The 13,443-nt window shown below is 43.8% G+C and overlaps 1 protein-coding gene across 1 annotated transcript; it reads right to left on the bottom strand.

The window, feature by feature from the left end:
- Positions 1 to 1,737: 1,737 nt before the first annotated feature.
- On the bottom strand, positions 1,738 to 12,928 carry mknk2b (MAPK interacting serine/threonine kinase 2b). The gene is made up of 14 exons (XM_086115349.1): positions 12,794 to 12,928; positions 12,066 to 12,283; positions 11,659 to 11,749; positions 11,452 to 11,553; positions 11,264 to 11,361; positions 9,270 to 9,349; positions 9,033 to 9,106; positions 8,791 to 8,895; positions 8,574 to 8,629; positions 8,285 to 8,380; positions 5,004 to 5,198; positions 4,749 to 4,913; positions 4,614 to 4,654; positions 1,738 to 4,521 (listed from the first exon to the last, which is right to left on the bottom strand). Exons 2-14 carry the CDS (start codon positions 12,114 to 12,116, stop codon positions 4,248 to 4,250), a joined length of 1,428 nt encoding a protein of 475 aa, XP_085971475.1. The 5' UTR covers positions 12,117 to 12,283; positions 12,794 to 12,928; the 3' UTR covers positions 1,738 to 4,247.
- Between the last annotated feature and the right edge of the window lie 515 nt (positions 12,929 to 13,443).

Below are 13,443 nucleotides of genomic sequence, written 5' to 3'. Positions count from 1 at the left end.
TTGCAGAAAGGAAATTGTTGTCATATGTCTTCGACAAGGGCAGCCCGGTGGTTGACTGGTTAGCGTGTTGGCCTCACAGTGCAGAGGTGCAGGGTTCGATTCCAGCTCCAGCCTCCCTGTGCCTGTGTAGGTTTTCTTCGGGTACTCCGGTTTCCTCCCACATTCCAAAAACATACGTGGCAGGTTAATGGAACGTTCGAAATTGTCCCTAGGTGTGAGTGTGAGCGCGGATGGTTGTTCGTCTATGCGTGCCCTGTGATTGGCTGGCAAACAGTTCAGGCTGTACCACACCTCTTGCCCGATGTCAGCTGGTATAGGCTCCAGCACGCCCCACACCCCTTGTGAGGATAAAGCGGATCAGAAAATGGATGGATGGATGGATGTCTTCTACAACTAGTACTTGCCAGAAATTTCTGCAACACCTTCAATGTTGTTGTGGCCCCTAGGGAGCCAGTTTTCTTCTTGCCTTTTCATCACTTTTGAGGGAACGGACAGTTCTTTGTCATGTGACTGTTGCGCCAATTTTTCTCCAAATGATGACAACTATCTTTGCTTTGGTCCATGGTATATTTACTTGGAATTTTTTTGTCCTCTTTCCCTGACCTTTCACCTTTGAAGAATGTGATCCCTCTGTTGCTGTGAAAGCTCTGAACAAAGATGCCTCTGATGCTACAAATACTCTCCGGGGATCATAGATTATGCTGTAAGATGTGACAACAAAGATGTCAGGAAAAGCCTACCAGAACAACAGAACTTTATTTGTGGCACATCAAATGGTGGCAAGGTATGCTGCTGCTCTAACATGAGTTTAAATGTAATTGGTTTATTGTTAACACAATCATATATTTTTGATTTTCTTGGTCTCAAGACCTGGCAGTTGAATAGTGGCGCGCAAACTTTTTATATCCACTTTTCTTCACCTCCATTGCTTTATCGGCTGTGGGTTGCGTTTAGAGAAATAAAGGCACACCGTATATACGAGTGATTTTCTTAATTGCGTGGATACTTTTAGCGAACAATGCCGGTTACTTTGGCTTGAATATCTGCCCCCAAAAATGTCTGTATGTGGCTGCCTGCTCCCCGTTCACACCAAAGAACTTGAAACATCACGTCAGGTGAGACCGGGGAGAGAAAACGAGGACATTTTCACTTAGATGTGTTGTCACTTTTGTTACCATCAGTTCAAACATTAATGGCTATCTGCAGAGTAATTTCGATGGGACAGTCCGTTTACTCTACTAATTTTTTTTGTACTGTATGTAAACTTCCGAGCAGCATTCCATATTTCCCTTTTTGACAGCTGTAACCGCATAACTCAAAGTTGCAATGTGTAGCCAAGTCGTTTCCTATCCGCACACACGTGGCGATAGCTCTTGCAGCAGGTTGCATCAGTCACATATGGTGACGCCCGCCTGTGGAAAGCCCCACAGTGGCATCCTGGATGACTGACGCATAGAATCGCATGCAAGTCATAGTTCAGAGAGTGAAGGGAAAAGTGTGCTGGTATTAACAGCTAAGGACACGTGACACAGCTCAAATATCAGTGAGTCTGACAGATAAGATAATTTACTGCAATCTGTAGGCATGGTCTCAGCCTTGGTCAAAAGATAATGTTGGTTAATGTGAAACTGGTGAGAAAGGAGGGCGCACATGCCAAGTATCAGCGTTCCAACTAAGTCCATTAAACTGAACAGGAAATCAATGAGCACAATGATTAATAGACATCACAAACACACGTGAGTTTTTAAAAGCATTTTATTGCTTTTTATTTTTATTTTTTTTAGAAAAACAATACAAAATTCTGGAACAACTGTTTTAAGCGTTGCCTTGAGTGAACTGCAATCATTCACGATACTGTAAAGTGCTTATCTTAAATCAAAATTGGTTTATATTTTATGTATTTATTCCAAACGCCCCCCCCCCAAGGGCATCGAGATGGTGCTAATTTCAGGCATTGGCTGCCTCAGCTCAATGCCTGCTTCTTCCGCCACAGGCAGAATTGTATACCACACACTTGAGTTCAATTAGGAAGGCTTTGAGAAGTATTGCTGGATTTTAAATTCTTTGCCTGTGGACGACATTCAAATTATGGGAAGGGTTGACACTGTCCTCATGAATGAACTGAACACTTTCTTACGTCAAAATGACAAACAAAAAGTGAGAGCCTTAGAATAGAACTTTCTCCCAATAAGACAGTATTAAAACAACTGCCACTTCACAAAAAAAAAGTAGAAATGATCATGACCTAGAACTCTTATTACACCAGTCAGGATCTATGGCCCTTTGTGTGTGCACGTGATTGCAGGTATCAAACCCAGTCCAAAACTTGCGATGCTCGCAGGAGACAAGAAAAAGAAAAATACTGAACTGTATCAGGCGTTTTAAAACCCCGTAAAGATTGCCTTAATCAAATTTAGCAAAGTAGTTTCCCAAATAGAGAAGAAACAGCTGCATATACAAATTCAGGTCTTATTATAAGACATAAAATCCCATGATGATGCATTTGTCGGTGGTTTCGAAAGCTATTACAGTGTCCCGTTATCAGCAGAGTGGATCCTTTAGCAAAAAGGCGACCATTTCCAGAGTACCATAACTGCAGTGCTGGTAGTGGATCGTCAGCACCTGTCTGCTAGGTTATTCCACATGTTCCATGTGCTCGGTCGTGACTTGAACCCCCTTTAAGTGAAACAGACCTGGTCACTTTTCACTGTCTATCACAGTCTCAGAATGAACATTTACTTCATTCGAGAAGAAAATAATTATTGCCAACTTGTGAACATTAAAACAAAAACAAAACAAAATCACTGTCTGGGCAAGAACGCTCCAGCTCAACTAAAACTTTGCCGACTTTCACACAACTTAACATACCGTAAACCAACATAGGAAACCAGCCGGTGTTTCACCTGAACTCAACCGCGCCTCCATGACAAATCACCAAGTAGAAAATAAAAATCCATTCAAAAAAATGAAAGAAAAAAGTGGCACATTCACATGGAGTTTTTAACATGAAAAACATAAGGTAAACATATACAGCTACACATTTGTGGAAGACTTTTTTTGTTTGTTTTTGTGGAATGTTTTTCCTTTTTTTTTTTAAAAAGTTTTTTCTTTTTTTTAGTCTGGGGGGGTGACTGTCTTCAATGATGTAAATATTTGGAAATAGATGTCTCATTAAAAATAAGACCTCAGCATTAAAAATGCAGATGGTCCAAATAAGTGTATTCAATCGAATGACAAGGTCACGTCGGCCAAACTGTGCTTTTCAAACCCTGCATGAGGGAATTCTAACTTTTAGTGCCAAAAATATCAAGGTTAGCGCTGAGGCATACATTGATTTACATATACAAAAAATACAAAACTGAAAAAAAACGTAAGCACTGGGTGTGGCTGGGGGACATTGTAAATTATTAAAAAATATATATAATAATTTTACTGTGATCATTATTTAGAGCAACATACCAGACATTGTTCAAGATTGCCGAGTCATTTACGGAGGCAACCATATAGTAATAATTTTGATCTGTGATCTTCAACAGTATGGCAACTGATCCTTACAGCATTGAGCCAAACTGTATAAATCACTGCACTAATCACATCGTGGCTGCCAGTATACAGACATTCTCTGCTCTTGGAGCTTTGATTGCGTAGCCACTGAGACAAATCGATTCCAAAATTATTTGCGTGGAGAACAAACAAAAAAATAAATAAATAGCTTGAAAGATTCCCCAGCCACACAATAATGGCACCAGGCACACAGCATTGGCTTACAGCTCTTCCACCCCCCTATGTACACCTTCATCTTGGCGTATTGCATAATCTTGTATGCATGTACAGATTGACCATTCATGCATACACATACAGGCAAAGAGAACATTCCAGACAACTTAATTCACAGTGGATCCAGTTGTAACGTGGGAGCAGCATGAGAGGTTGTCCTTTGGTGTCTGAGCTTAGTTTTAAACGTAAGTGTTGAGAGAAGGGGGGTGGGTGGGGCTTATAAAACTAACTCTCTCTTAACCTCCCTCCCCAAAAACCTGGACGTGAATCTGCATTTGCAGGCCCTGGGCTGATGTGCTTCAGAAGTGTTGCAGACGGTCAAAAGGCATTTAGAAGAAGATCTGTGGTCTCCCCATACAGCAAACTCAGAAAGAGCCTGAATGGCCAGAGACCAAGGCCAGCGAGAGTCAAAGACAGGCAAGGAGAGGAGCAGGTCTTCGCAGAAGATCTGGAGCCAACGTTGACAACATTCAGGCACAGTCCCCCACAATAACAAGAGGGGCCAAGAGCTGACGAAGCTCGGCAGCCGAGACGGGGCCGCCCTTGGGCTGGCTGCTGCGCTGCCTTCGCCTGGCCAGCTTCGAGTTGGAAGGAGGAGAGAGACGCATGGAGGAGCCGGCAGCAGTGACCACAAAGGGGGTCTCCAGCTGATGCTGCTCCTCCATGCCATCCTGTTCAGCCAGCTGCCGGTTGACAGCCATGGCCTTGTCTGCAAAGAATGTCAGATCCCTCGCATTGCTGCTTCTGTGGAACGGGAGAAAGGACATGAGGTTCACAGGATATAAAAAGGCCAAGTGTTGCTGATCGAAAACTACACGCATGGTCAACTGCCTCACCTCTGATGAAACACCGGTGTAGGTAGAGTGTCAGATGCACCCTAAAAATGAAAGCAAGCCCATTAAAAATGTAAAAATGCACTCCTCCATTACTAAATCAAAATGATAGCGGTAGCATGGTGGCTCGATACTCACCCCTTGCACCCAGGGGTGCTGCAGCACCTGGCTAGCGCTAAGGCGATTTTTGGCATCCCGAACCAGTAGTCTGGATATCAGGTCTTTGGCACTTGAGGCGATATGAGCCCAGTCTTTGTCAGGAAACTCATACTTTCCTTCCTGAATACTTTCAAACAGGGTGTTCTACAGGAGGAAAAGAGCCGTTTTGTTGAAGTCAAAAATTAGACCAATGAGAAAACATTTTTCAAAATGTCTGACGTTCCATAATCCCACCTGGCATCTGTGGCAAGGTTCCCCCAATTCCCAGCCACAGTCACGCCCGCAGTGGCCTACAAAGGGCGCGTAACCACTCAGCATGATGTATAGGATGACTCCCAGGCTCCAGAGGTCACAGCGCTTGTCGTAAATGGTGGCCTCCTCGCTGAAGGCTTCGACCACCTCGGGTGCCATGTACTCTGCAGAGCCACACTGATGAGAAGAACACATTGGTTAGCCACAGGCTTGGCTATGAGCAGCATACAAGCAGAATGAAATGTTTTCTTTAGCTGCTGCTCCTGACATTCCTCAGTTCAGCTGACACCTCGTGTTGAAGCTAGAGGCCTAAACGGGGGCGAACTGCGAGAGTCACATGGTTATCTGGGAGGATGGGCCAAGTTTCGGAAAAAAAAAATAAAAAAAGGCACCGCACAGCTTTTCTCTGTGTGGAAATTCAAAACATGTTGTGCAACATCCCCGCACAGCATCAAATGGGGCAGGTTTGCAGGAACATTGAGTCACAACTTGGACCAGCCAGCTGCACACAGTACACAGTGGACTGAGGGCAAAGGCAGGCAGGCAGGCTCAGGTCTGACGTTGCCTCGTTATGTATCCAAGACAAGAATTAGGCCAAACACTTAGCCCCAGCAAAGAGGATTGGCCATGTCGCAGGACCACAGACTGGGCCGAGCCCTTGCCAGTTACATAACTTTAAAGCACAAAAGCCAAATGATGCCTTCATGGTACAAAAGAGGAGCAGGTGACGAGTTCACAAAAACCTTCATTCAAAATTTCTATTACGAGCGAGTGACGTCCATAGACATTCGACAAACCAAGAGTTCAGCAAAATCTGGACTTGATGGGCCTGACAAACTGATCAAAAACCGCTTCTTTGGTCATCAGCCTGCTCAGTGAAACTGCAAGCCTTCGGCTAAAAAAAAAATAAAAATAATTTAAAATAAAAAAATCAAATGTGCAGTTTGGCTTGGAAACCCAGGACAACTCATCTCTCCTTTAATCTGTAGGGGCCATGTTTACATTGAGCAAGACGATTGCACAACATCCCAGCAGCTCCTCCTCCTCTTCCTCTCCTACATATTTATGACATGAAATGTGTTGCAAAGGAACCCGAGCTCAGACAAAGCTGCTTCTGTCGCAGGGAAAAATCCCAACCTCCACACTTCTACCATCCACACGTATGGAAAGCTTGCCTCAACAGATGAAGAATCACGTTGAAAAAAACAGAATTCAGGACAAAAATATAATGAAAGAGCAAGAAAAAAAAAAGCTTCAAATAGATCATTAAAAAGGGTTAAGCTTGTTTGCTCCACTTGTAACTTCAGCGAATAATAAACGCATCATGGCTAACAAGCATCCCATGCCCACTCAAAATTTTCTTCATGAGCTGTTCATTAACGCAAGCGGAGGCTTTCCCGTGACCATGTGACTAGTCAGCCCATGATGACACCACTCATGTTCCACACCCCTGACACTGGTAAACAAGATTACCTGGCAAGGGTTTAGGGGAACTTGCAAATGGGATAGGAGCCACAACTGCTTCAATTTTGGCACAATGAGGCGGCTTCAAATCTCCCAAATACTGCACATGAAAGCTTTGATATTCGAGCAGCCTTGCTTGGTTTATGCTGGACAATTGTGGAGCTTTCTTGGTAAGCAATATTTAGCTTTTTCCAAGAAAGATTCATCCAACATTCATTGTTGTTATTCTCAAAATCAAAACGGCTTTGGGGGACGGGGACGGACTGACAAAACTATTATGCTCAATACCACCGTGGATGAACGCAAAAGATGCAAAAATATAAATGTTGTGTAACAGCAGCTCTACGAATCCTGCATTCATGAGCAGGCCATACCACCCCCCCCCCCCCCCCCATCCACTCGTCTAAGCCAATCAAAGCTCAGTTGCTAGGTATGGGCGGCGGGAAATAAAAACATTGTAGAACAAACCTTGTTGATCTCCTTTGTATAAAGAACATTACAAAAATGTAGGGTTGGGGTCATGGGGCATTAAAAATAAGCAGAGATAGGGTGGATATTTCCGCACTGCCTCACAGGTTTGTGTGTGGTTTGGTAGGCACTCTTTCTAAAACACAACATGGCCTTGGAAGTTCCTCTGTGGTACATTCCAAGGCTGTTACATTGCTTCCTAAAATCTTTCCAGTCGGTCACTTTTTTTTTTTTTTTAATTGTCCTGTATTGGGGCTCCATTGTCCTGCACCGGTCTGTGGTTTCTCCGTCAAAAGATGAAGTTACCATCGTTGTAATCAGCCCCCCAACACACACCATTCCTGCAGGATTAAGCACCTCCTCCTTCACCTGCTCTCATCCATCTATCACGTACGCACACACTACCCACAGACTGCCTGTGTCAACACGTAGCAAAAGCCAGAATCGTTACATGGCGTGCATCCCACTTTTCGCGGCACTTTGCTTTGAGGAATTTGCTTTGGTGTTGTGATGATGGTGCGGGGTCGAACAATCATAACCTCAAACTCCCGGCCTCAATATTTACAACTGATAAGTAGGACGTGTACCTTACACTAAGGGATATCGAGCCAGGAACTGCTGATACCATAAAGTGATAAGGTAAAAAGAATGCTGCCAGGCAGGGACAATGAAAAACTGATTGGCAGGCTGAGCATAACACTATCCCGCATGACCAATGGGCAGGCAGCCTCGACTTGATAAAGGCCCGTTAAAGCCTGAAAGCACAACGCTTATCTGCATGGAATAGAAAACTCCAAAGAGGAAAGGTACAAAAGAGCGAATAACTCAAGACGAAACATTAGATTTGTACAATTTAACACCTGGGTCAGGTCAAAGTTTTTTTTAAAGAAATAAACTTTCCATCTGAATAAATTGTCGATCCAATAAATCCTCTCTGCAAAGGCAATACCAATTACATACACTAGGTCTGCACTTTCTGCTCTCTTTGCACCTCTGTAGATGCTCAGCTAAACCGTATTTGGTTGCATGAGTAGTGGTGCTCTGTGCAATGGCAAAGGCAATCTAATCCAATCTTTTCCATTTATTACAGTATGGTTCAGCCTAATGACTCTCCTCAAGGTTTGCTTTGCCACACCCCACTCGATTGCGACACACTTATTGATCCTTGTAGCACATGACCTCTATAATTTATATCTCGTGAGGAAAATTGAACGGTGTTTGTTTGTTTTTTCTTCTTTCTACCCACATTCTTGCTGCTGTAGGCTGTAAATTTCCACAGTGTGGGACAAATAAAGGATATCTTAATCTTAAAAGGTTGATCATGAACTTACGGGTGTGAGGAGCTCAGGGGTGGAGATGGGTGAGCTGTCACTGTTCAGTTTGATACCACTGCCCAGGTCAAAGTCACAGATTTTAACTGGGGAAATCTGAGGAACATAAAATAAGAATAAAAATCTCATCACACCCACTTGAATCGTTCAAGTACAATTATAGAACTCTTTGTACACTATCTTTGCCCGGACAGTTATCACACCCATATGAGAGCAGCTTATCAATCCACTATTCATCACATTAGTTCCCATTAGTTGAAATGGACGGAAAAGGTTTGCACAGACTCACCTTGTCTGCACTTTCACAGAGGATGTTTTCAGGTTTGAGGTCCCTGTGTGCCATGCCTGGAAATTAAGAAGACAGTCATGCTTCTGGTTAGTGTATCACAGCTAAAACAGGGAACAAACATTTAAAATGTGAATATCAAAATGCAAAAACATTCACACGAATATTGAAAATGTCTCCAGATGGGCACACTGTCAAGGATTTGTGAGAGCGTGCTCACCCTTGTTATGCAGGAAATCCAGAGCTCGAGCAATGTCCTGCACGACAACTCTGGCTTCCTGCTCACTGAAGTGCTGCCTCTTGTGAATGTGTGCCAAAATGGACCCTAATGGGAGGGAACGCAAGTGTATCAGCTATTGACATTAGGCAGACCAAATCCCCACTCCCCTAAAAGGCATGCCAGGCGTTTTACATGGTCAAATAAAATGAACATTTGTGCGAGAGCAACTGCAATTCACCGACCTCCTCTGAGCTTTTCAAAGACCAGATAGAATTTGTCTTCCTCTTCAAAGAACTCCACCAACTCCAGGATATTACTAAGAGAAAAGATACAGGCGGTCAAACAAACAAAATGCCTTCTTGCCTACATGTACCCTCATTTTAGAACTAAAAATGTGTTGCATTACAAGGTTAAAAAGGTTAGAGTCAAAAGTGATCACGTTGTATTTGGTTTGAGTCAGTGATTAGGAGGATCACCACCTGTGGCCCTGGCACTGGTAGAGCATTTCGACCTCACGAAAGACACGGCTGCGGCTGTGGCCTGGTCTTTTTTCAATTATCTGAAAGAAAAGACACTGGTTAATATGGGGAGCTGGTCATACGCTGTAGTTAAAAATAAAGGGCACAATGGTGCGCGTAACTTTGAGGACATGCTGCTCATGCATCATAAGAGTCGACATGTGTCCACAGAGAGTAGATTACATGTTCCATATGTGGTGCCAAGTTAAGGCCTCGATTTCCCCCGCTTCCCAAAAGTCACCCCACCCTGTGACACACTCGTAAATACACTTCAACCTACTTTCAACGCTGCCAGCCAAACCACGATGATTAACAAAGTCACAGCGGCGCTATATTTAGTGCCATGTGTCAGTCTTATTTAAATCTTAAGTGCGTTTAAGTGTTCCTCATTTGAAACATTCCGTGGGGCATTCCCAAACTACTTACGGTTAAAAAAAAAAAAATCCCTCAAAAAACAAAAACAACATGCTCTCTAAATATAACTGCTGTGCCATGGGGAGCTTAACCAGCGAGGGGCCACCATCAGTTGAGCGTCATGCCAGGAGCATAATATACTGCTGACACCAAATCAAAAGGGCTGAATGTTCCAGTCCTGAACAGTTATTGTTTGCTTGGATGTTGTGCATGTTTCTCTTCATGGTAGCTGGATTACAGTTGCTTTTGAAGCCCAGTACTGCCATGCGTCAAGGATTAATGCACAGACAAGAGTGGAGTGAGCACTCCAAAGCACCTTGCACTCATCCAGTCTGAGTCAGCACCACGAACTAGCACAATAGCTCATAAAACGGGGAAGTAAATTATGCACCCATACATATATAATACATACAATACACATCTATATCTCCAATCCATCAATCTATCCACACATCTATACAGCAGACAAACACACGGACGCACACAATACATACGTGATGATATTTATGCCGCTAAGCAAGATAGTCAAACAACCATCTAAGCCAGGGAGGTGTTAAATATGTACAGGCTGCTGCTTGTACTTGGTGAAGCTTTGTTCCAGTTGCAACACAAGGACACAGCACTTGCAACTCGCCTGTCGCTGGGGTGTGGGGTCGTTGGGGGCTGGTAGACGGGACATCTGGCATGAGCAGTCTGAGCCCCCCCCCCCCCCCCCCCCCCTTCAACAAGCAAATGACCTACTCTACACGCTTCCTCCCCCAGAACGACAATCTCCACTGGAGATCCACCAACGCGTCACAGCATAAACAACAGCAACAGATCATCATCACATGACCAAACGCTTGCCTCAAGTCTTCTTTATTATTCATTTCTATGATATGGATATCGTATGTGCTCTGTAGGAATTCAAGGATTTTTGCTTGCACAAATGTATACAAAGGCTGTGGATGCAAGCATAATACAGCTTAACGTCCAGTTGGATGTGTGCATTTAGCGTTGAGAACCACACTTTACTACACACTTGTGCTAAAACAATTATTATGCAATGTTTTTGCTTCCTTTGTGTGAGGCAATGCAGTTCTCAAAGAGGGAAGTTACTTCATTCAAGGCGGGTCTTTAAAAGTGAAAAGAAATATTACTGCAGAGAGTGAAAAGAGGAATAAAACCATGTAAACATCCTAGGTCACAATGTTCAACCAGCACCACCCACCACCCCTCCTCCTCTATATGAGGGTTTTGTTTTGGCAGCACACAATGTTCTCTCCCTCTCTCTCTCTGAGCATCCACTCTCTGGGCAATAGGAGTGGAATGAATGGGAGGGTATATCCCTCCCTGCTCTGTGATTGGCTGGCTGCATGTAAAAACAGCAAGGGGAGTGTCTGCTGACTGCAGCTAATTCCAGAGCAGCAGTAACACAAAGAGAGTCATGTGGCAGCCAATGTAAAGACTTGAGGATCCTGCTTTCGAACAAAAACTTCCTTCAGCAAGAGACTTCAATAATCATCATATTGTACATTTAGACTAAAAGCTGTGCATCTTACCTTGACAGCATACTCTTTGTTGGTTATAAGGTTGATGCATGTTTGCACCCTGGCATAGGCACCCTCTCCCAGTACTTCATCCTGCAGTCTGTATACATCTGTGAGCGGGTGAACGAGTTGAATCTTAAGCATTCTGTTCATGCAGCAGAATTTTACATCGAGCCAGAGTCCACAGAAAATTATCTTGCCTTCAAATCGCCCAGAGAAACTGTCTGTTGCCCTGCAACGCTTCTTCTTCTTGCTTCTCTTCTTGGCATCAGGGATGTCTATGGGCTGGCTGGAAGGTATATCTGTCACAATAGACACTACATTATTACAGAGTTTGAGTAATCGTTAAACTGAGGAAGCAACCCCAACAGAATGGGTTACTATACAACTAAAGTGTTAATACCCACCATGCCTTGGGGGGGAATCAAAATCAAATGTTGAATCAATGAGATGAGATCCATTTTTGGTGAAGTCAACTGTCTCAAAAGGATTTTGGCCCTGGAAAGTAAGATATTGAAATAAGCAAACAGCCACAACTTCCTCAATTGATCAAATCTCTTGGCTCAGCTGCACCAAGCTAGAATCAAAAGAGTGCCTATTGGGCCTACTCAGACAAAACAATAATATTGTTGGACCACATCAAACTACCATATAGTCATAGAACTTAAGCCCTACTTCATGTGGCTTGATAGCCACCCATACATTAGCTGTAATAAATGGGGTGATGAACAATGTGCTGATTGTTTGCAGTTCTCTCACATGCACGCCCCCCCCCCCCAACCGACGAGCGCACACACGAACACACTTAACAAACCTTAAATGAGCGGTGGAATCCAGTGACTTCGGTGATCTTATTTTGCACCATTCTGCTTCGATTTGGGCGATTTGTTATTGGAAGATGAGCGGCGGCTGTGGCAGTGGTGTTTGGCCTATCCGATTGCACTTTCTCCGAAACGGAGGTGTTTCCGAGACAGTTGCAAGAGATCACACTGGTGCGGGCTGGTCAGCTTTCTGCGGCGCTTTACCGGAGCCCTGCGCACAACCCAAACATGAAAACGTGCAAGGCCATTACCTCGGAAACACTGCAAAGTATCGAGATTATATCTTTAAAAAATATTTAATTATCCGTGTGGATGAATCAAGTATCCAAGTATACGAAATAACCTAATCTAAGATATTTAATTTGCATAAGCAACTCACCATATTTTAGGCACAAAATAATGGGTTTTAAAAATTACGCTGACTTGAGCGCTGCCATCCACAAGCTAACCAGTGCGTGCTAAACTACAAGCTAACTGCGTAGCGGCTGACGTAAAGTTGGCTTTTAGTTACCGAAGACAAACATCAAGAAAAATTAACCTGGTCGTTTTCTTACATTGCCCGTACATCACAACATTCAAAGCCAAATAAAGAATTTACAGCGTATGTGCCACTGGTGGAACACGTACTCCACATTCACCATAAAAAAACCCCCAACAGAATGGGAAATGTTTTACTTAAAAAGATAATTAAAACAGAGAAAGAAGGAAAATATTAACTTACCCAATTGAATAATTTTACAGCTCCAGTGTTAGCGTCGTAATCGGACCCACTGCTTGGACAGCCGCAGAGGACGGTCGTGGGGGACACAAACCGACTGCAGGGACATGGAAGGTAGCGGAGTGACAGCAGTTGCAGTCATTTTATAACCTCATGGTTGACTCCTCCTCAGACACGCCCCGAACGGCTTTCACAATTGCGTCAGCAGGCTAGATGAATCATGTGCTTTCCAGAAGCTGAGCCTCAGTGGCCGCGGTCCATTTCGTATTAGCAAGACTCCGTTAATTATTTTACAGAGGCAAGAAGAGTAAACAGACACTGTTAAACTTTTAGACGATTTTTATATAGTCACAGGTTTATTCGGAAACCCAGTTACAGAGTAATTGCTGAAGTCTGCACACTTGCCCTGGTCTTACGAAGAAAGTATTGAGGAGGAGGTAATGTTGATACAAACTAAAAGGTACCGTACCACGGGGTTTTGTTCCAGCGAGGAGCCCAACAACAGCAGGAAGCACAAACCACCACGTCATATTATTGTGCTGTATCTGCTCGGGGGGAGGAGAGACAGATGGCTGGTGCAACATGTCGACAGACAAGATCCACCAGTTTAGACAATGCCGGCCTTAATATCACAGGAATGTTTTTGAATGTCA

Source organism: Hippocampus guttulatus, chromosome 7 (genome assembly GCF_054856545.1).
Source record: "Hippocampus guttulatus isolate MCC_2025c chromosome 7, RoL_Hgut_1.0, whole genome shotgun sequence".
Taxonomy (NCBI): Eukaryota; Metazoa; Chordata; class Actinopteri; order Syngnathiformes; family Syngnathidae; genus Hippocampus; species Hippocampus guttulatus.
Note: the sequence above shows the minus strand (reverse complement) of the source record. Positions and strands in the feature narration are given on the sequence as shown.

What these genes read in the sequence shown, in the direction of transcription:
- mknk2b (XM_086115349.1), bottom strand. Translation starts at nt 12,116, where the DNA reads ATGGTGCAAAATAAGATCACCGAAGTCACTGGATTCCACCGCTCATTT. An exon ending in TGATTCCCCCCCAAGGCATG is followed by an intron (nt 11,554 to 11,658) that starts GTGGGTATTAAC and finishes CTATTGTGACAG; the next exon opens with ATATACCTTCCAGCCAGCCC. An exon ending in AACCTTGCCACAGATGCCAG is followed by an intron (nt 4,914 to 5,003) that starts GTGGGATTATGG and finishes TTCCTCCTGTAG; the next exon opens with AACACCCTGTTTGAAAGTAT.